Raw genomic sequence first — 21801 nt, 5'->3', positions numbered from 1 at the left:
CAGCTGGGGACAAGCAGCAGAGGGGGTGATGGCTACCCAGTACATTCAGGGGAAAGACCTGCAGCCATTACCATCCCTGAGAAGGCACAGCAGCTGGTAGGAAACACGTGAAGCCATGGGAAAGGTGATTTGCCACCCTGTCATGCACTCAGGTTAACATTTGTAAAGGCCAACTTCACTCATCCTATGTGCTGCTACTTTCTAAGCAACTTACAGCCTCGATGCAGAACTTGAGCAAACTGTAATGCAACAATATAATTCTCTCCCATAACCTACTTTGGCTTTGTCGGCTTGTTTCTTCAGTTCCACCATCTCCTGCAACAAGTCACTGTTCTCCTCCTTTGCAGCCTTCAGCCTCTCCTCTGTGTCCGACAGCATCTTCTGTAGGTTCTGCAGGACTTCCTCATGCTTTGCCTTTGTCTCAGAACTGGCTTCTTCATACCTGGCTTTTAGATCTTGACACTGGTTGTGGCTCATTTCCATCTTCTTTTCCTGCAGCCACCCCAAGTGAAGGAATAAGTCATCTAGCCACATAGGTCCTACCTTCACCTTCCCTGCCAGCAAAGAGTCCCATTTATTCTCTCCTTACCAGGTCTGACAACTTTCTCAGCAATTCTTTCTTTTCTTCCTCATGCTTTTTAGCTGCTTCTTGCTGGCTCTGTTCAGCTTTGAGAGTTGCTTCCCCAATACTCTTCTGCAGAATACTTGCATTTTCATTGGCCTTGGTAAGTTGTAGCTGTAATTCTTCTACGTTTCTGGAACAGGTTTCAAGACAAGGTGTTACATTTTTCAAAAACATGCTTTAAGTTCTAGAGCTCTACTTAAAAAGATACTGTTAATAATAATTGTATTAATGATTATAAATGTTATGAGTAATTAATAACATCTGAAATAAGCAAAATGACCTTGACTTGCCCTGAAGAATAATTTTAACAATGTTGATAGCTATAAATACACTATTTAGAGTAACAACTATAATAACTGTGAAGGTTTATTATTTTATGTCAACAGATCAGCAAGGAAAAATGAGTGAAAAGTAAACACAGTAGAAGAAATGAGAATTTAGAAAGTTTCAAAATTTTAGCAGACTAGATTATCAAAAGCTCATTCTAGTGCCACTTGAGAACAGAAGATATGAAAAATGACTATAAATAATCTGAAGTTTTCACTTAAAGATAAACCATGTGGTCGAACAAAGATGTACAAAAAACGTGGACATCAACGTAGAAAACAGGCTGTCAAGTGAATCTGAGGACACAGGAAGGAAACTTATATGGTACCTCTTGATTTTACACCCATAAAACACCTACAGAAATGGAACTTCTCGAAGGCACTGCACAATCACCTGTGTGGCGGCACCCGCCTCACAGCAAGTTTGACCAGAGTTGGCCAACCAAGGCCCAGCTGCTAATGCTGAATTGTGCATAGGTGTAAGCCTGGATGTGCACGTAACTTTGCCAAGTATTAACACTTTCAAAATCAAAAGTCTAACAGTCCTAAAATATCCTCTGAAAGTTTTTGCCTTGTAAAAAATATGTGATTTTTATAAGGCAACTTTTAAAAGAAAAAAATCAAAGCAACAAAACCTCAGAATAAAGACAAGAACAGAGATTAAGATAGAAGTTTTAGCCTGAGGAAGTACAAGGTCATGATTAGGAGCAGCAAGGGCTCTGGGACCAGACTACCTAGATCTGAAACTTCAGGCAAGTTACTTAGCCTTGTTAAGCCTCCATGTCTTTTTCTTCAAAATGGGAACAATCATACACTCACCTGATAGGATTATTATGAGAATTAGAAAATATACTCTATATAAAGCTGCTGGCATTGTCCGTGGCACAAGTAAGCCATGAATAAGTGTTACCTATCACTACATTGAAAAAGAATTAAAAATATTTTAACTGCTTGTAAAAGATGTTATTGCCATTGGTAAACTACTACCTTTTCTTTATAAGTCACCAAAAAGTCTACAATATTGTACCACTTAGAAGGGTAAATAGTTGATTCAAAGACACACTGAGGTAATAGAGAAAGAGAGAGAGAAGGGAACTTTAAAACATAGCAATCCTGGAGAGTATGGCTCCTCTCCCATCTAAACCTTGCTTCAGAGCCCAACCTATGCAAGTACTCTTACGAACATATTCATACATACCTTTCTTTCAGACGTAATTCGTCATTCATTTTTGTCAGCTGAGAAGAATTATCTCCAGACATTTTCATGATTTCTGCAATGTCGTTTTCCAACTTTTCCTTCGCCTTTATCAACTGCTCTTCCTTTTCATCTCTCTCTCTAAATTTCGCCTCCATGTCTGAATATATATAGAAAAAAGAACAGCACTGTTGCGTCATAATCAACGAAAATTTATTGACTGCATCCTGTATGCCAAGTCTTTCTCTGGGAACACGTGCACAGAGCAATCCCTGCTCTCATGAAAATCATATAAAGAAAATAAATAGTATAACAGATAGTGCTAAGTGCTAAGAAGAAAAAAATACAAGCAGAGAAAGGAGCTAGGAAGGAGTTGTGAGGTTAAAATCTTAGATGGGGCCTCTCTGAGATGGTGACGTTTAAGTAAAGGTCGGAAGGAAGTGAAGGAAGAGGATTGCAGGCAGAGGAAAAGGCAAGTGCAAAGGCCCTGAGGCAAGAACATGCTTGACATGCAAGTGTCACAAAGGAGGCCAATGTGATTGGAGTAGAATGAACAAGGGGAAGAGTAGAATGAGATGAAATCAGAGCGGTAACAGGGCCAATGACGGTAAGGATCATAGCTTTCACTCTGAGTGAGATGGGAGCCGCTGGGGATCTTGAGCAGAGAAGTGACATGATCTGACGTGATGTTAAAAGGATCGCTCTGATTGCTGTGCTGAGGACAGACAAAGGGGGCAAGGGCGGAAGCAGGCAGACCAGGTGGCCACTGTTACAGTAGCTCAGATAAAGATGATAGTTGGCTTGGATGGAGGACAGCAGTGGGAGTGGTGCGATGTGGTGAATTCTGACTTGTTTGAAAACCCCTGAGAGGATTTGCTGTAGGTTATAGATCTCAAGTATTTTATCACATTATGGCAGAATAATGAGTGAAGAAATAACGCCTGAATAGTAGATATGTTATTGTAACATATTACGATCATCTCAAATCCTAGGAAGCCTACTATATGTAACGTAAGGCAACTAGAGACGTCTTCTTACCTGTTAAATTTTCTCTCAACTTCTCCAATTCAGAAGACAGCGCATTAAACTGTTCCTCTTTTTGGCGTAATTTATTTACAGTTTCTATTTAGGATAAAGGTGAAAGTTTAATATATTTCATATTTCATAAGCCATCGAGAGCTTGGCTGTCTTACAACCAAATCAAATCATATGCTTGAGATATGAGATTAAAGGAATACTAAAAAGTCCCATTACAAATCAAACCACTGTGTAACGAACCTAAAGAAATAAGCATGCATCTCTCTTTTGCCTCCTCAAATCTGTGGACAAGGCAGGTACCAGGCATCCCTTTTTCAGTCATCTCTTTCCTCTTTCCAATTAAAATTCAGTAAAGCTATCAATGACTAAAGCTTAAGTAAGATAATGCTTTTCCCAAGTATACTTACATTTTAATATGGAACAAGCTTTAAGTGAAAAGAAGACAGAGGCAATGAAATCCAGTATTACTGTACACTGCGGGAGCTTCCAGGATAGTGAAATTAGTCTACAGGCAGCATCTATTCTGTATACTCCTGAGGCCAGCTCCAGTCTGAGAACATGACATTCTCTGCCCATACTTTGGTTAGACATACCTTGCATACTTCTCTGAACAGAGACCGCCTCCTCTGAAGCATCAGCAAACTTTTCTTTCTAAAGGAAAAGAATTGCATATTCAGATTAGCAAAATTTCAAATTATAAAAAGTTTCTATCAGTTATAACTACAACACTATCTACTTTTTGTTACTGGTTTTGTTTCATTAAAACTAATGTATACTTAAAACATGTAGGCATCGATTACTACCATATGTATACTATGTATGTGTATGCATGAGTAAAGGAGGTTTGCATGGGTGTGTGTACATGCCTGGGTATGCACGTATACCTGTACACATGTGTGAATGTGCATACTTCTGGAGGTATATGCATGTGTGTGTATACATATGGTGCATGCTTTTTCTTCATGGTGCTAACCTCAAGTAGCATACCTTCTCTTCAGAAATCTGTCTAAGACCGTGATCTGAGTTCTGAAATGTTTTATATCTGAGAGTAATTGTAACCTATTATCTTGAAACTAAAGCTGTGTTAACGACTTCTTAAACTGAAAGGTCCATCACTTACCCACTGTCTTTTCTAAACCTGACAGTAGGCAAGATAAAACCACTCTCCTGGTTTTCCTGAGACGAATTTTGAACTAGATACACCAAGAGAATTTTTAAATGAGTATTTCTAACTAACTAGGATTATTAAAAAATGTGCAGACAAGCCACAAGTCCATCAAAGCCCACAGGTTGTCCACCTGTGTTATTCTCAAAGCCAGACTTAAGGTGGCAAGTTGTCTCTTCAGAGTATATAGAGAAATACTCTGACTTGAAAAGAAAGTAAAGTATCCTAAAAGTTTGGGGAGGAGGGCAGAGAAATGACGTGAAACTCAAAACACATTTTCTTAAAGGACATCATATTAGAACACGGTAATTTCCAGAAGTTTTTCTCAAAATGTAGGTGAAATACTATATACCAGAACTGTCCGACAGAACTCTCTACAATGACGGAAATGTTCTATACTGCACTGTTCAGTATGGCAGCCAATAGTCACACGTGGCTATTAAACACTTAAATGCAGCTAGTACAACTGAGGAACTGAATTTTAAGTTTTATTTAATTTTAATTCATTTAAATTTATATAGCCATATGTGAACAGTAGCTACCATAATGAACAGTGCAGCTACATATTTAACATTTTAAAAAGTAGAAATTTGTAATATTGGCATTTAAATAAGAAAAAAAATCAGGGGCCGGCCCCGTGGCCAAGTGGTTTAGTTCACGTGCTCCGCTTCGGTGGCCCAGGGTTTCACTGGTTCGGATCCTCGGCACCAACATGGCACCACTCACCAGGCCATGCTGAGGTGGCATCCCACATGCCACAACTAGAAGGACCCACAACTAAAAATATACAACTATGTACCAGGGGGCTTTAGGGAGAAAAAGTAAAAATAAAATCTTTAAAAAAAAAATCAAACACTTTTATTCACCACTGGTATTCGCACAGAAGTGTAACAAGTGGAATAGGAAGATATATAGAGGATCTAAAACAACTGACCCTTCATAACCAACTTCCCCTTATCTAGTTTCTCCATAAGCCTACAACTTTCCTTTCCCAGGACACGTGGAATACCCACTGATCATGGCACTGATCATGACTGTCAGCCTTCTTTAAACTCCAGTTTTTTGGGGGTTTTGGGGGTGAGGAAGATTGACCCTGAGCTAACATCTGTGCCCATCTTCCTCTACTTTGTATGTGGGACGCCACCACAGCGTGGCTTGATGAGCAATGTGTAGGTCCATGCCTAGGATCTGAACCCGTGAACCCCGGGCCACCAAAGCGGAGCGTGTGAACTTAACCACTACGCCACCAGGCTGGCCCCCCTAAGCTCAAGTTTTTCATGCAAGAGGCAAGGTAGAAGGGAGAACGGTTGAGAAAAGATAAGAAAAAAATGTCTTACAACTTGGGATGAAGAGAAGAGGACATATATGAAAAGTAATCTGAGGTGGAATAAACTGAGTTGTAAGAGAGAATTCTTCAAATTAGCTGAATTAGACAGCACCCTGACTTGCCAAGAGAGGGTGCCGACAGTCCAGGACAGCTTGCTGCTCCACACAGTCCACAGCACGCAGGAGAAGGTGCACAGCCATACTACAAATGAAGCCTAACTGTGCTGGATGTACAACTTGGAAGGTCCTTGTGTTCAGTAAAACTAAGTCAGTCAATAACATGCCAAAGTAAAGCTTTACCAGAGAAAAAGGAGAGATTAAAAAAAAAAAAGTAACACCTACCTTTATTGCTAGTTTGGGTTTGAACCGATTCCCCTCAAGGTATTTATCAGCCAATGACTAATACACTCAATTTAAACCAACACTTTGAAGGAGAAAAGAAATAGGTGTAACACTTCTTTCTTTAGGGAGATTTTTGTTTTTAAACAGGAACAATTCAAATGGCCAGAAACTCTGAGATTCAGATCCCCAACAGGTACTTACCAAAATCTGAAGTTCTTTTTCCAAAGCCTCTTTCACTTGACTGACTTCACTCAAGTTTTCCTGGAGGTTATTGAGCATTAGCTCTTTCCCCTGCAGCTCTCTGGTAACACTACTAGCCTACCATTCATAGTGATATGGTATAGAAGCAAATGAATCAAAGGAAACAAAAAAGAATGAGAAAGAAAAAATAAGGCAAACATAAAAAATTTATGAGAAACAAACACAACCAAATAAAACTGAAAGAAATAAAAGTATGGATGGGTAAAAAGTCCTTTTTGGTTTGGGTGGGTTCTTTTTGGTTTTGTTTTGTTTTGTTTTTTTCTGAAGAAGATTAACCCTGAGCTAACATCTGTTGTCAATCTTGTGTTTTTTTGCTTGAGGAAGATTAGCCCTGAGCTAACATCTGTGCCAGTCTTCTTCCACCTTACATGTGGGTTGCCACCACAGCATGGCCAACCAGTGGTGTAGGCTCACAGCCGAGACCCAACCCCAGGCCGCCAAAGCAGGGCATGCCAAACTTAACCAATACACCATAGGGCTGACCTCAGTTTGTTTGTTTTTTTTAACTCTAAGAAGCCAATGACTTCTCACACAATCAGTTCTAGATATGATTGCCTAATAGCTAATTTTAAATATTCAAAATAGAGTATTTTTTTATACCTAAATTTGGGCTATCAGTATGATCCAAAGCAGAAAGTGCAGGTGCTTACTTTCTGAATGAGTTAGTTGAGCATCTTCATTTTCTGGACTTTACAAACCTTAAGATGGGAATGGTGGGTACATGTCTGCATTATTTTATATGCTTATACATTTATATGCTTAAAGTATTTTAACATTTAAAATAAAAATAAAACTTTAAAAATGCACTAAACAACAGTCATCAGAAACAGGCTTTCATTAAATTGACGTAAAAAAAGTGGAGCAACCAGTGGCTACATATTTTCTACAAATTAATTTTTGTGTTTTGATTGGTATTTTGAAACCAACTGAGGAGATTTGAGAAAAATTTCCTGTAATCAGTTTGTCTTCTTCAACTAAGTCTACCTAGCCATTTTTTGCTGTTTGTCTGCCCTCACCTCTCCCCGTTTAACCATCATAACCCTTCCTTCTTTGCCAATAGAGTAGCTTTTCCTGCAAAAAGTTCAGAACATTTAGCATTAATACCAGCACCCAACTAGTGGCAGGAGGACTGGGAAAGAGTATTCATTCCTCAAACGATCCTTAAAAATGAAGGTGATGGGCCAGCCCCAGTGGCCTAGTGGTTAAGTTTGGCGTACTCTGCTTTGGCGGCCTGGGCTCAATTCCCAGATGTGGATCTATACCACTCACCTGTCAGTGGCCATGCTGTGGCAGCACCTCACCTATAAAAAGAAGAAGACTGGTGGGGCCAGCCCGGTGGTGCAGTGGTTAAGTTCACATGTTCCGCCTCAGCAGCCCAGGGTTCACCTGTTCGGATCCTGGGTGTAGACCTACGCATCACTTATCAAGCCATGCTGTGGCAGGCATCCCACATATAAAGCAGAGGAAGATGGGCAAGGATGTTAGCTCAGGGCCAGTCTTCCTCAGCAAAAAGAGGAGGATTGGTGGCAGATGTTAGCTCAGGGCTAACATTCCTCAAAAAAAAAAAGAAAAATAGAGAAGGATTGGCACAAATGTTAGCTTAGCGCCAACCTTCTTCAGCAAAAAAAAGATGACGAATGGCAACAGATGTTAGCTTAGGGCCAATCATCCTCAGCAAAAACACCACAGAAGATGATATTTAACAAGGCTAGTTAGTAAGAAATGTAGCTGGCAAATGTTTCATATAATTTCCTTGATCAAAAGCATACTGTCCAGTCTTTCCTCAAAAAAGGAATAAATCCTATTTTCATTGTGACATAGAAAAAACTCCAATGAGACATTAGTGGCACTGCAAAGGGCTCTAGGCTGTTAACCTCAATTTTGCTGTGAATGTTATTTATCATAGCATGTAAGTTTATAAAAGTCAAGTGGCACTCAGAGTTCACATTCTGTTTTTATATATAACCTTTGGACAAGACAATAATGTTGGTGGGAAAGGAGGAGATGATCTTATAAGTATACTCTATCTTATTCATTCAATTTATTTACCTTAACACCATCATTTTAGGGAGTTCTCTATTTTAGAAGGAGATTATAGACTGGAACCAAGCTTGAACAGAGATCACACAGCATGGCCCAGAGGTAAAGTACCCAGATAATAAGAAACCAAAATAAGTTCACTTAGTTGAGCTATTATTCTCTCTAATCTCCTCAGATGAAATCATATTCAAAACACTCAGAATATACTCAACTGAGAAATTTGTTAGCACCAAGCAATCTGTTTTAATTAAATCAGGAATTTGGAGGATGAATTACCTCAACTCAAAAATAACATACAATGCAAAATATGGATAACAAATAGAAAATAAAATGATGGAGATGTCAATACAAACCTTGTCACTTTCAGCACTCTTTTCAATCTCTAAAGTTTTAATCTGGTTCTCAGCTGCCTCAAGCTGCTGTCTAAGTGTCTCAGTTTCCGATTTACCTTCGGAACTGGCTTTCCGAAGCGCATCAAGATCCACGAGCTTTTCCTCGGCAGCCTTGAGCTGTGACGTAACATTATCAAGAACCCTGGCTTGCTCCCTGCATTTGGCTTGGAGCGCCTCCAGCTCCTTTACCTTTATTTCAGCTTCCTGTAACTTGTTCAAGGTGTCTTCCATTTCTACTAGATGTTGGTCTTCTGCTTTGTCCAGTTTCAATTTGACGGCTTCCAGACTGTTCTCTTTCTCTTTAATGACTTTCATCAGTTTAGCCCTGAGGGCTTCTAACTCTTTAGCGTGAGCAGACCGTTCAGAGTCTTGTTTATTCTGCAAATTTTCTATTTCGTGCTGGTAATCTAGTCTCATTTTCTCTATTTGCGTTTTTAACTCAGCAAATTCTGCTGTCTCCGTTCCAACCCCCTTGCTGAAGGACACCTTCAGCTCCTCCATCGCCTGCTGGTGGGACGCAATGGCAGTCTCCAGCTTGGACTTCCACAGAGCTATCACGTCCGAGTTCTCCTTGTTGGCATGATCAAGCTTGCTTTTCAACGACTCATTCTCTTTGGAAAGTTTCTCTGTGCTGACCTGAAGAGCCTTTATCTCCTTCTGATGCGTTTCTTCCTGGGCTCCAAAATGCTCCTTCAGAGAAGTGATTTCTCTCTGGTGGTCAGTATGGGTAGCTTCTAACTTTTCTTGCAAAGAGCTTATCTCTTGCAAAAGGGAGAGTGACATATCAACATCCCCAGCAGGCTTACTGGACTCTAGCCTTCTGCGCAGCTCAGTTACTTCCTGTACTCTCAATGCTAGGTCTTTTTCTAGTTCCATTATACGGGACTTTTCTGACACTGTAGCCACCTATTAACAGCAGTCCAAAGAAAAAGAGATCATTTAAATAACAAATCGCTGACAATTTTCTTTAACTTTGAAGGTCTTTAATGACTACCCCATCTAGGCAGCCAGTCCAGCTATTACAAGCGCCTACATGTTAATCTACCTCTAACTGAGATAATGGCTTATGCCCAATTCTGGGAGCCCCAATTTCAAATTATAATCTTTGGCAAACTTCCACTATTTTGAGATGTTAAAGGAATCTAAAATTGATCTGGAGTTTAACTCACTCCAAAAACATTTCTTTTTCCACTAAAGAAACTTAAATCAGGGAAGTACTCATTAACTCATAATAAGTTAACAGAAACAGTAACTTTCAAAGTTCTCAGCTATAGCTGAGAGATAAGAAAGAATCTTTCCTATTTTGCCTGTTCTATCTACCCCACTTCACCCAGGATGGATAAATGCTTATCGATCTGATGGAGGTGATTTTACAGACTGTGCTGTCCAGTATAGTAGCCATTAGCCACATACGGCTACTGAGCACTTGTAATGTGGCTCATCTGAAGTGACGTGTACTGTAAGTATAAAATATACACCAGATTTTGAAGACGAAAGAAAGAACATAAAATATCTTAATAATTTTTATATTGATTACATAATGAAATGACAATATTTTGAACACATTGATTTAAATATAATACATTATTAATTTCATCTGTTTCTTTTAAATTTAAAAGGAAATATTTTTTTCCTGAGGAAAATTAGCCCTGAGCTAACATCTGTGCCAATATTCCTCCATTTCATATGTGGGTCGCCACCTCAGCATGGCTGACAAGTGGTACAGGTCTGCACCCAGGATCCGAACCCATGAACCCGGGCCACCAAAGTGGAGTATGCCAAACCTTACCACTACACCATGGGGCTGGTCCCTCATCTGTTTCTTTTTAACTATTAAAAAAGTATGTTAATATGAGTACCAGAAAATTTTCAATTATATACAAATGTGGCTCATATTATACTTCTATTGGATAGCACTAGTATGAAAAGTATAAAATTACCTATCAAATGTTTCAATGAAAATCACACCAACTGTAGAATAAAACCCTCAACTGGATAACAATTAATTCACTAACCTTTTCTAACATGAAAAAATAAGAATGATTACTTACCTGCCATTACATATAAGAATCTTACATGGAGTCTCCCTTTTAGGTTTTATGATTCTATCAGCATTCTGATATACACATCTTGTTCCCCTAACCCAGTGGTTCTCAGACTTTAGTGAACTCAGGAATCACCGGGGATGGATGTCTAAAATGCAGGTTCCCAATTACTCCCACATATTTGGATTCTATTTGCGCTCTGGAATACTACCCAGGAATCTGCTTTTTTACATAAATACCCCAGCACAAGGAAAAGCACTTTCTTAACCTGTGTCCTTTTATTCTTAGGAAATTGTTTCCTTCTGCTACCTATTAGGCAGTTAGGTTAGTACATAAAACATAGGAAATGGTAGCTTCAGGCATAAAAATTAATTATTTGACTAACCTGGGAAATAGAAGGTAACATGAATGATTTGAAAACACCAGTGAGTCCCAAATTCCAAGGATCACAACTCCTCTAAACTGAAGACTCCTCTCCCACACTGCCTTTATTGGGACAGAAAGTAACGGATGTGTGTTTCCTTCATTTCCTCGGCCCACCTCAGGCTGTGATACGGATAAAGACTAAATTGTCCACAAGAGAAGAGATAAAGAAAGCACTTGGTTCTCCAGCATGGCATAATCAAGTCAGTGAACAGTTCAGAACCAACTATAACTGTTGTATTTCAGAGTTACAGGTGCTTCAGGTTACGGAAGTTAATTCATTTACATACTTTTCCTAGGGACTGAGGGAGTCCAAGAGTTTGTTACCAAAAAATAAGGTACAGGGGCCGGCCCAGTGGTGTAGTGGTTAAATTTAGCACTCCACTTTGGCAGCCCAGGGGTTTGCTGGTTTGGATCCCAGGCACAGACCTATGCATTGCTTATCGAGCCATGCTGTGGCAGATGTCCCCCATACAAAAAAAATAGAGGAGGATAGGCACAGATGTTAGCTCAGGGCCAATCTTAAAAAGAGGATTGGCAGTGTATGCTAGCTCAGGGCTAATCTTCCTCAAAAAAAAAATAATAATAAGGTACAAAACATTAACAAACCCTATTGCTACCAGGTCTATAACATAAGTAAATTAAATCCAATAGGGTAATAATTCTTAGTCACAACAGTCAAATTGAGAAAATGCCAAGCAAAAAATAAGTGAAAATAATAAACAGTGTGATTATACTTTACATAGCATTTTCACAGCACTTCTATTTTTTATTTTATTTCTCAAAGTCTGTGCTTAGATGAAACTTTCTATGTGTCTGCCTCTCCCAGCAGTTTGAGGCCATAAAATTCAGGTATCATTTCTTATTCTTGCTCATATCTCTACAGCACCAAGCACACTGTTTATAAACCGGACTTACTGGCTTAGAGAAATTCTAAAGTGCTTCCTAAAAAGGAATGTAGGTGATAGGAAACTTATATGGGTCACTAGTTAGTTTCACACTTGGCAAACCAAGAGTGAGGCTCAACAGAAGACACAGCTTGTTATTGAAAGATAACAGCTTGAATCTGAAATACTGGAATAAACCATGTTGTGAATGGATACCTTCTTATCCATAGCAAAAATAAATAAATAAATAAAAATTCAAAAAGCATCCAAGTTGTTTGCTAACAAAGCTGTATAGGAGAGGAGTTCAGAAGTAAAAAAAATATCCTTACCTCAACAGCCAATCACACTAAAGGAGCTCAATCTTATTATTAGTCCCTTATATTTCCCAGATCAAGTCTGGCTCTCAGGTAACAAAGAAACAGCACCAAACTACGAGGTTTTTTCCTTACCAAATACACAGGAGATATCTTTAGCTTTGAGGCCAAGTGAGAACATTTTCTTTCTTCTTAAAAAATAAAAACTTATGATTTAGAGAAGAAAAATTATCTAGATTTTTAGATCAGTCAATGATTTCTCAAGAGAAATTACTAGAAATACTAATAATTCAAAAGAAAAAATCAAGATATCAAATTTGATCACAGTAATTTTTGAAATTTTAAAGTTAAAGATCTGGTCAATTTAGCCATTGATAGTCAAATTCATGATTTAAAAGGTATATACGCATATATGTTTCCTTATGTGTAAACGACTCAGATTGTTTCTTAAATCTTTCAGCACAAAACTGCTTCCAAAATAGATGCCATCCTGTGGTGGTTAACGGCACAGACTCCAGGGCCAAATGGCCTAGACACAAATCCTGGCTCCACTATTACTATTAGCTGTGTGACCCTGGGCAAATTATTTAACCTCTTTGTGCCTCAGCGTCCTCACCTGTAAAATGGGGACAATACTACCACCTCCCTCCTGCCGGGTGAGACTGAGTAAGTTAGTACTTGTCAAGTGCTTACAACAGTGCCTGGCAGGGCGCAAGCACTATATAGGTGCTTTCATATATAAATAAGTGAAAACATGACTATGCAGTGGCTCTGAGGGCCAAACACAGTGAGCTGGAGCTTGTGAGAAGCCATTCTGTTCCCAACATACTTTTCCCTCCTGACCACCAAGATTTTAACCTAGTGGGTGACAGAAAGGAGGGAAATGCCAAGAGCGATCAGGTATCAAGAAAAAAAAGATACCTAGGGTGAAAGTCCTTAACTCTCATTAAAAAGAGCCAATGTTTCAATTCCTTCCCCCAAGAGGCCAGGGAAGAAGGCAGGAAAACAACAATAATAAAAAATTATTTAGAAAACCCAGTAACTAGGAATATGAGAACAAGAGGACAATTGACTGCTTGTGGCAAATGGAGAAAGATATTTCAAAATGGATTAATACAAAGACTCTCAAATGCAGTTGTGGATGTCCGTGCAGTCTATATGGTTATAAAGTTTCTGATCTTGATTTTGGCTGAGTTCACCAAAGGAATAAATCTTTACCTTTGACAAGAGTTGATATAAAACACCTGTGCCTACTCATCAGTGTAAGCTCATGAACACCTGAACAGTACTAAGACCTAACTCAGGTTGAACCACTGGGTCAAGGCTTAGGCCAAGTGCACAGCATGTCACCGGTGGTGTCCACCACTCACATACAAGGGTCTGCTTCATGAAATAGTGAAAACCATTACCCTAGTGTCTTCTAACTCCCTCTGGAGTTTGTCAGCTTTGGTCTTTTCAAAGAGCAGGCTCTGTTCAAGCTCCTTAATGCGGGCATGCTCCAGTTTGGTCTGCGTCTGTTAGTAAAAAGGAAGAGGAAAAGACACAACAGTGCCACCATGACATGCCAGCACAAGAGGAGAGAGAGCGGCATGCAGGCTGAGCCACCAGTACCTTCTGCCAAAGGATGAACAAAAAGGGTAATGGAGAAGGGAAGAGGATGGAACTGAGATGAGGAGGCTGGGGGTGAGGATGAATACTACAGAAGGATGAGGTGGGCAGAGACATGAGCCAGTCTGATGAGAATGAAAAAATGAAAAACATATGAGGCAAGATGTAAAGTGTCAGGTGCATGCAGCCAAATATAAGTATATTGATAAGTGGAGTTTATCGGCACAAATTAGAATAGTTAATATTACTCTAAACTATTATTTTCCCTCCTCCCGACAACAGCTATTTCACATTAATGTGTATGTAACTGACTCAGTGACTTTAAAAAGGAGATTGACCCTCAAAATGATCATCACTATCATCTAAATATGGAAAAGATAACCTCGTAAATCTTGTAAGTGCTCAATGAATTGCACTTTGGCACACAATTTGATGTGAAAATGGTCAAGCATTAAACCTAATGAAGGGAATCTAGAAATGAGAGCTAAGGAAATCACACCAGTGGCCTTTGCTGAGATAAGCAAGAAGAAACTGAGATTCTTGGCAACATTCTCACATCTGACAGGCGAGGAGACACTAAAGCTCTAATTTCCTTCCAATAGTGGATTTTCCAAAGACTATTTGTCACCAGAAAAAAAAAAAAGAGGGGGAATCAAATTTACAAAGAGAAAATTCAGTAATAATGATGCTCCACAGCCTCCATCTCTGAGACTTAGAGCAGGATAAAAGTTCATCTAGAACTGGTGAGGGCTCATCATTATCTTGATCCTGAGATGAAGTAGGTCTTATCAGCCCAGAGGTAAGAAATAGTGACTCGACACAAAGACATGAGTTTGAACTCTATGCAAAAATTGCGGGTAGGATCCTAAAGTGAGATTCCCCATCAACACTTACTCAGATGTAACCTGATGGAGAACGCAGAAAGCAATCTCTAGCAGGTTTAAGTGCAGCAAAATCTTCATCAATTTGAAAGTCTAGATATCAGTCTGAATGGACTTCTTTCCCCACTCACCTCTCCTACCCAAGGGGCTATCAGCATAATCAACTGAAAAACCTACTGACAGAGCTCCTCGCAGCAGTTCTAGATATTTGTATTAATTTAAATATTTTATGGTTCTAACTGGTCAAATCTCTTAGTCTGAACAATTATGGGCAATGAGAAAATGACAATAAACTCTAATAAAGTCATGCAGAGTTTAAGTAGAAGGTGGAATGTTTTACATTATAAACATCTTTACTCACTCCAGTGGTACCCTGGGGATTTCAATGCAGTCAAGAGGTCACTTTGCTTGCGAACCAGGTATAAACCATTATGGAATATTTAAAAGGTGAACAAAAAATTTTTTAAAAATTCTCACCTGCTTCAGCTCTTTACACTCAACAAAAATAATGAAATAAAATTCAAAACCGAATTGTCTGGATAGTCCCCTTGGTCCCTATGTGCCTTAGACAGAAGTTGTTCAACTTCCCTGCTTTTACAAGAATCTAATCCAGATCTACATAATTGGGGTCACAGCCTCAAAAACTGAAGTCCAAAACTAACAGGAAAAAGCAAAGGCAACAGAACCTTTCTTCACCTCTTGACACTGAGTTCAGTGTCCTCTGAATGAAAGGTCACTACTTTTAGATAAAAAGCAAATACCCATTGAACGTGATCTTCTCCCTATTCTGAGATCTTCCAGATGCCTGCAGCGACACCTCATTCTGGTGGTATGCATACAGATGATCTGGGACCCCACAGAGTAAGCAATTGATAATGAGCCAGGGAACAGTGACCCACTTCCATGCCACAGTATAGACTAAAAATGTTACATGGAACGGACAACTCTCCTTCTACATTATTCCTTTCTTAAATAAGGCAGAGCATCCCAAGAGGAAAGTCCTGGGACAGGGCACTGAGAGGAAAAGCAAAGGCTCTGGAGAAGCACACGAGAGAGGTGAAGGTGGAGGGAGACCCCATGCAGACTGACACCGGAAGCAGCGGAGCCTGTGTGGGAAGGAGAGAGGAGACCCAGAGCACTGAAGTAGCTTCACAAAAAGGAAACCTTCAGAACGGAGACTTGTAAAACTTGTCTTGAGTTGGCTAGTTTAGCTGCCAGGAGGTGGTAAGAAGAAAAGTTCTCTGTTTAAATTTTGTTCTCTTGTGATGGTAAGTCAAAGTAAGATTTTTTAGGGCCTTTCAATTGGCATCCCTGCTGGCAGGGTGCACGGAGAAGACAGGCTCTCGAGGCCACTTTGGTAAGATCTGAATTGGGTGTTTGGTTGTAATCAGAGGGAGGGAAGAAAGAAAAACACCCACCTGCCCAGGAGCACTGCTGCTAGAAAAATATCACTTCAATAATAATAAATTTAAAACAGAGCCGTCACTGAAGAATGCTTGCCTCTAGGCTCACAAAGTAAGGAAAATACTGCAGCAACAATGGAAGTTTGAATTTCTTGTCAGCTGCACTGGCAGGCATCAGCCAGCAGGGAGAGCGCACACAAAAGGCAATCAGTCTGGGACTCTCAAACCCCTTTCACTCTCGCAGGAATAAAATTAGAAACTTTCCCCCAGAATTTCTGTAATTCCTTCATCTAATATGTTTTACGCTTGTCAGCTATCGTCTCTTTTGGAATAATTCTCTTAAAATCAAAAGATATTATGAATTAAGTAAAGGCAGTCAGGTCCCCAGATAAAATTCTTTTTTTTCTTTTATGGCAAAATTTTTTATAAAGCAAACATTTGTCTATGTGTTAAACAAATGGATTTATAGAGCTCAGTCATTACATACAATTTCTTCAGGATACAAATGTAACTGCTTTGAAAGCCACATGCACAGCAATATTAAGGTCGAAGTCTCAAGGTCAGATTATGCAGTTAGTGTTTGAGTATATCAATAAGCATTTTAATCTGTAATCAATCTGTGTTAACAAGGGAAATATCCACACAGTTAAGTGCCCTCTTACATTCTCAGGATCTTCAGATATCTGGCTCTTTTGCTATCAGTAAAAAAATAAAAAAATTAAGCAACAACAAAAGAGATATTTAAAGTTTCAATATGTGTTAGGGTTTCAAAATAACTTTGATTAATTTCAAGTAAGTTTACCAGACAGATTATACTAGCCTAGCGCTGCGGTAAATAATTTAACCTGCCCTCCCCAAAACACCATAGGCTGTATTTCATACGAACCAGATGATGGTATGAAACTTTGAAGTGTTTTTAAATGGATGAGAACAACATAAAAGTCAACTAAAGGAATGTGACTATATATGAAATGAATGAAGAGGATATCTATTAAATTATTAATAATCCATTAAATTCTGGGCCTTATAAAACTAGAACTTCAGAAAATGTTTCCCTTATTTTTTGTTGACTGTAAAGATATATTTATTTGCAAAGAAATCAAGAGTTTCTATTTGGAAGGGTCCCTGAAATTTAAGAATGGTGTGGGCAGTCAATAGCCTCTAAGATTGTAACAGTAGTGAAAAAGTATGTTCTGAGAACTTCACAGACAAATGCAATTTTCACTAAAATATTACAGATTAAAGAACCAAAAATCAGCAAAATTTGGAAAAGTTAATAATTTACATGTCATATATCTAGCAGTGTCTTAAAAAGCATCAAAACCATTTAATCCTGGTGTTTAATTCAAAAACTAATATGAATAACTGTTAAAAAATGAGAACCTGATGCTAAAGGAAAACTTCTATGAATTTAAAACATGCTGTGGAAGTAGAAGTTGTTGAAATACAAACTGCTCCTGATTTTTGCTCTGATGATTACCTGGAGAAAACCGACTACTAGAACATATATTCACTCCTTTTATAGGGTTACGAAGAATTCTTCCAGCTCAACTGAAAAGCAAAGCTGAGGTAAAGCAAAAAGCTTTGTTTTGGACTATTACAATGAAACAAAAAATGCTCTTTAAAATGCCATTTCTGGTCATCAAAGAAACACAGTCTCACTTAGGACACACTGCCAGATTTATGACTTAAGATTAACTCCAATTTACGGTTTGGAATTTTGAAGCACGAGAAAAGAGTGAAACTTTTACTCGGCCACAGGAGTTGGACAGCACAGCCACAGGCTCAAGGATGGGCTCCAGGACCTCAGCCGTAAGCCACACCCAGACCCCGCCCTGCCAGAGACTGGGGTTCCTGCGCTTGCCTCTGCTGCCTGCTCTGGCCACGCGTGTCAGCTGGCACAGTGCTTTCATTCACAGTTCTGAACAGCGGTACCCAGAAAAGCTCTAGAAGAGCCGGAGGGGTTTTACCTCAAGATCGCCTTTAGTGATTGATTCCTCCTCAACCCGGAACTGAAGGTCCTCAACCTTCCTGTGGAACAAAATCGAAACAAAGCACTTAAAAGTCTGCCTTACCAAAAAATAACACAAAAATCTATAATCAATACCCTGGTGAATTTAGCAGATAATGGTGGAAAGAAATGCCTTAGAGACATAGAAAATAAAGAAATGCATCTTTAGGCCTCTGGTTTATAAATCTAAGAGCTCTACTCAGGAAACTCCAAAGTTCTGTCCAGGTACCGATGCCAGAAGGCAGGAGGTAATGAGAGTTGAGAAAAATCAATTGGTTCCCTTGGTCACAACCACCAGAATGGATCTAATCAAGACAAGATCAGCCCAAAGGGAAAAGGTCTGATTACCAAAGAAATAGGTTTGAGAAGCAAATCTATAATTTCTTCTTTCCATTAACAGAACATAGGGGGAAGTGGCACAAACAACACATCTCTCTTCATACCACCCTCCATCAGGTATTCTCGGGTGAGGTTAGCAGACTGCCCACACCAAGCAGGGATCCCCAGGACAGTACTAGGACCTGTTCCAAGACTGAGAGAGTAACGTTGTGAACAATTTGGAGGAGGAGCAATCGAGGATCCAATTTCTTTGATTCTAAAATGCACATTTTTTCACATTTTAAAATATCTGATATTGGGTGTGGGTTTCAATCAAAGCCATCCCAAAGTCAAAGAAATACGATATTCTGAAGATTTACAAAATCTGGGTAACATCCATGTTATGAATCTGTACAAAAGTGGGTGTAGGGGCTGGGCCAGTGGTGCAGTAGTTAAGTGCGCACATTCCGCTTCGGCAGCCCGGGGTTCACCGGTTCGGATCGCGGGTGCGGACACGGCACCACTTGGCACAGCATGTTGTGGTAGGCATTCCCACGTATAAAGTAGAGGAAGATGGGCACGGATGTTAGCTCAGCGCCAGTCTTCCTCAGCAAAAAGAGGAGGATTGGCGGCAGATGTTAGCTCAGGGCTAATCTTCCTCAAAAAAAAAAAAAAGTGGGTATAGGAGAAGGAAGAAAGGGGGGTACAAAGTTCATAACCTATATGTAAAAACCAAAAATCTTTCAAACTCACTAGCATTTCTAGCAAAATTAGGAACAAAAAAATTCTCCTCAGTTAAATCAGAAATATAATCACAGGTGTAAGCCCCCATGATTATTGCAGAGCTGGAGGGACATTTCTATTGCCCAGCAATCAGCAGAGCAAGAGCCATTTTCAGAACAGAAGCCAATGGTACTGGTGCCTTGGCATTCAGAAGGGCCTAGGAGGGTCTGCCACTGTCTCTCGTTTACTTGTAGCCATATTTAGGATGCAAGGAGAATTTCCTATGTATGGCACTTCTCTCTCCAGTAAAAAGGCAATTTCCTTGTTAAAAGACTGTGTCACACCTTCCCCGGATCCCCTCACCAGAGCAGCGCTCATGACCCTCCCGAGCACAGTTATACCAGTTACTACTGAGTTAAGTCACTACCCGACATGTCAGAAAATGGAACAAAATGCAACCGAGGACAGATGTCTCATAACCCGGAGATGTTCAGATGGGTTCCCTGCAGACGCCTTTTTCAGAGATCTTGTTTATCCACAGCCTCAAAAAACCTTTTATAAGAACCAAACTTGCTTTCTCTGTCTCACACAATTTAGCACTTGATTTCATCCTGACCTGGATAATCCTCTAATTGCTTCACATGAGAGTTTTGTTTTCCTAATAAGGTAGGAGTTTCTCGAGGACAGGGACCTTATATCACCCACCAGCATCATACAATTTCATTAGATACAGGGAAGGGGTTTTGTAAACACTGGGTAACTTAGACCTTGAATATCCTCTCACCAGGAATGGCTCCAGGTGGAAGCTGGGTTTGAATTAACTCCACAACCCTGACTAAGGCTATCTTCAAGAGGATGCTTGCACACAGTAGGGGTTTAATAAATATTTGTTAAATTAATCAGGTCATGTTTAGATGATTCCAAAGTTCTCGAAAAAAGTCAAATCAAAGCGAACCCTCCTCACACGATATGAAGAGATCAAGCCCTGGTGAAGACACAGTCCTTCCTTTGCTTCTGAAGGCTGACCCAGTAAGGCTGTTAATGGTACAAGTTTTTCCGAAGGTCAGTTAAAAGGAAAAGGCCACGCTTGCCCCAGGGAACAGTCTGAGATCACCTTTTCTCCTCTTCAAGTTGGTTGAGAAGCTCCACTTTCTCCCTGTCAGCAGCTTCCACCATTGTTCGTAGCTGGTCCATCTTGGCCTCCAATTCTAGGACATGCTGGGGAAGGCAAGGACGTCAGTGAGTAGCCTCTTTCTGACCCAGATACAGGCCCAAGGATGTCTCCAAAGAGCTATGGCTAAGTGGTACCATTATGGGTTGACATTAACCTAAAACCGTTTCACGTTAAAATGCTTTCTATGATCTTTAATAGGTTATTCTCAGCAGCATTCCTGGAAGCTAGATGATGAAAAATCACACCATTAAAGCGATAGAGGGCAATATTAAAACAACTGTCATCTTTTTTGAAGCTGAAACTCATACAAAGGATAATCTATAAAACAGGAGTTTTAATCACTGGTAAAGTCCTAGCAAACAAGCTCTCCTAACACAGGCCAAAAGACCCGGACAGAAAGACCAAAACGCAAGGTAGACTCAAGAAGAACAAAACTTCATCTTTATGACAATGCAAACTGGCACCCCTGGTCACAGCTTTCAAACAGCCCGGCAGAGACATTTATACATATTTCTAGTACTCTCAAAACTAGCTCCCCAGCTCCAAGCACCAGGTACGCCATTCGGCCTCCTCCCTCAATTTAGAAACCATCACCATCTCCGCAACAACATCAGCTTAGAACCCGTCACCATCTCCGCAACAAGGTCAGCGCCAGACTTCACCTGGTCGTGTCCGTCCCGGGCCAGAGCTAGCTCCTGCTCTATTTCCCCCACGTGGCTCGTGGCCTTGGCCACCTCCGCCCTCTCTAGATCCCGTTCAGCCAGCAGCTGCTCAATGTGCTGCTGCTTCTCCTTCAAGGCCTCCTGGAGGGCAGTGGTGCCGGAGATCTTCCTGGCGTAACGGGAGGAGGTTTCAGTCAACTGCAAAGGAAAGTTAAAGAAGTGAAGGATGATGATGCTATCAGGGATGCAAGGAGGGTGCGATGCATGCATGGCAGGCGTCTCCTCAGCAAAGCAAAAGTGCTGCCCTGACTTGCAGGCTTGCCAATTATTAGAAAAGGCTGTTCATCAAGAAAACAAGACAGCATGTGCCTCCTGCTTGTAAATTTCACAAAGAACACATCAATGTAAAGAGTTCATGGAACAATCAGGAAGATGTTTAGAAGGAAACAAGTGGCTCAAATCAAATGTACCCTGAACTCAGTTGACAGGGCCTTGTAAGAATCTTGAAAAATTCCACAGAACCCATTTAACAAGTTTCTCTAAACTCCACTTCGGCCTGAACGTCATTAACAGCTATCTTCTTGTTATGACATTTTGGCCAATCTTTTGATCCTTAGGCTTGAGGCTGAGACTTTTTTCAAC

At 40.0% G+C, this 21801-nt stretch overlaps 1 protein-coding gene across 12 annotated transcripts in view; it reads right to left on the bottom strand.

Moving 5' to 3' along the window:
- CLIP1 (CAP-Gly domain containing linker protein 1) overlaps positions 1-21801 on the bottom strand; it is a 113986-nt gene that overhangs the window by 42218 nt on the left and 49967 nt on the right. For 5 of the 12 annotated variants that reach the window (XM_046638952.1, XM_046638954.1, XM_046638953.1 and 2 more), the window contains 12 exons: positions 21160-21357; positions 20438-20541; positions 18242-18302; positions 16934-16966; positions 13789-13893; positions 8672-9616; positions 6219-6335; positions 3778-3835; positions 3185-3268; positions 2150-2306; positions 590-755; positions 277-492 (listed from right to left, as the gene is read on the bottom strand). In XM_046638952.1, coding sequence (XP_046494908.1) covers positions 277-492; positions 590-755; positions 2150-2306; positions 3185-3268; positions 3778-3835; positions 6219-6335; positions 8672-9616; positions 13789-13893; positions 16934-16966; positions 18242-18302; positions 20438-20541; positions 21160-21357 — 2244 coding nt within the window. The remainder of the gene's footprint in view (positions 1-276; positions 493-589; positions 756-2149; positions 2307-3184; positions 3269-3777; positions 3836-6218; positions 6336-8671; positions 9617-13788; positions 13894-16933; positions 16967-18241; positions 18303-20437; positions 20542-21159; positions 21358-21801) is intronic. The other 7 variants (XM_046638962.1, XM_046638959.1, XM_046638960.1 and 4 more) reach the window with 4 other exon arrangements.

The sequence above is a fragment of the Equus quagga genome, chromosome 15, assembly GCF_021613505.1.
Source record: "Equus quagga isolate Etosha38 chromosome 15, UCLA_HA_Equagga_1.0, whole genome shotgun sequence".
Classification (NCBI taxonomy): Eukaryota; Metazoa; Chordata; class Mammalia; order Perissodactyla; family Equidae; genus Equus; species Equus quagga.
The sequence above is the reverse complement of the archived record's forward strand: the minus strand, read 5'-3'. Positions and strand labels throughout refer to the sequence as shown.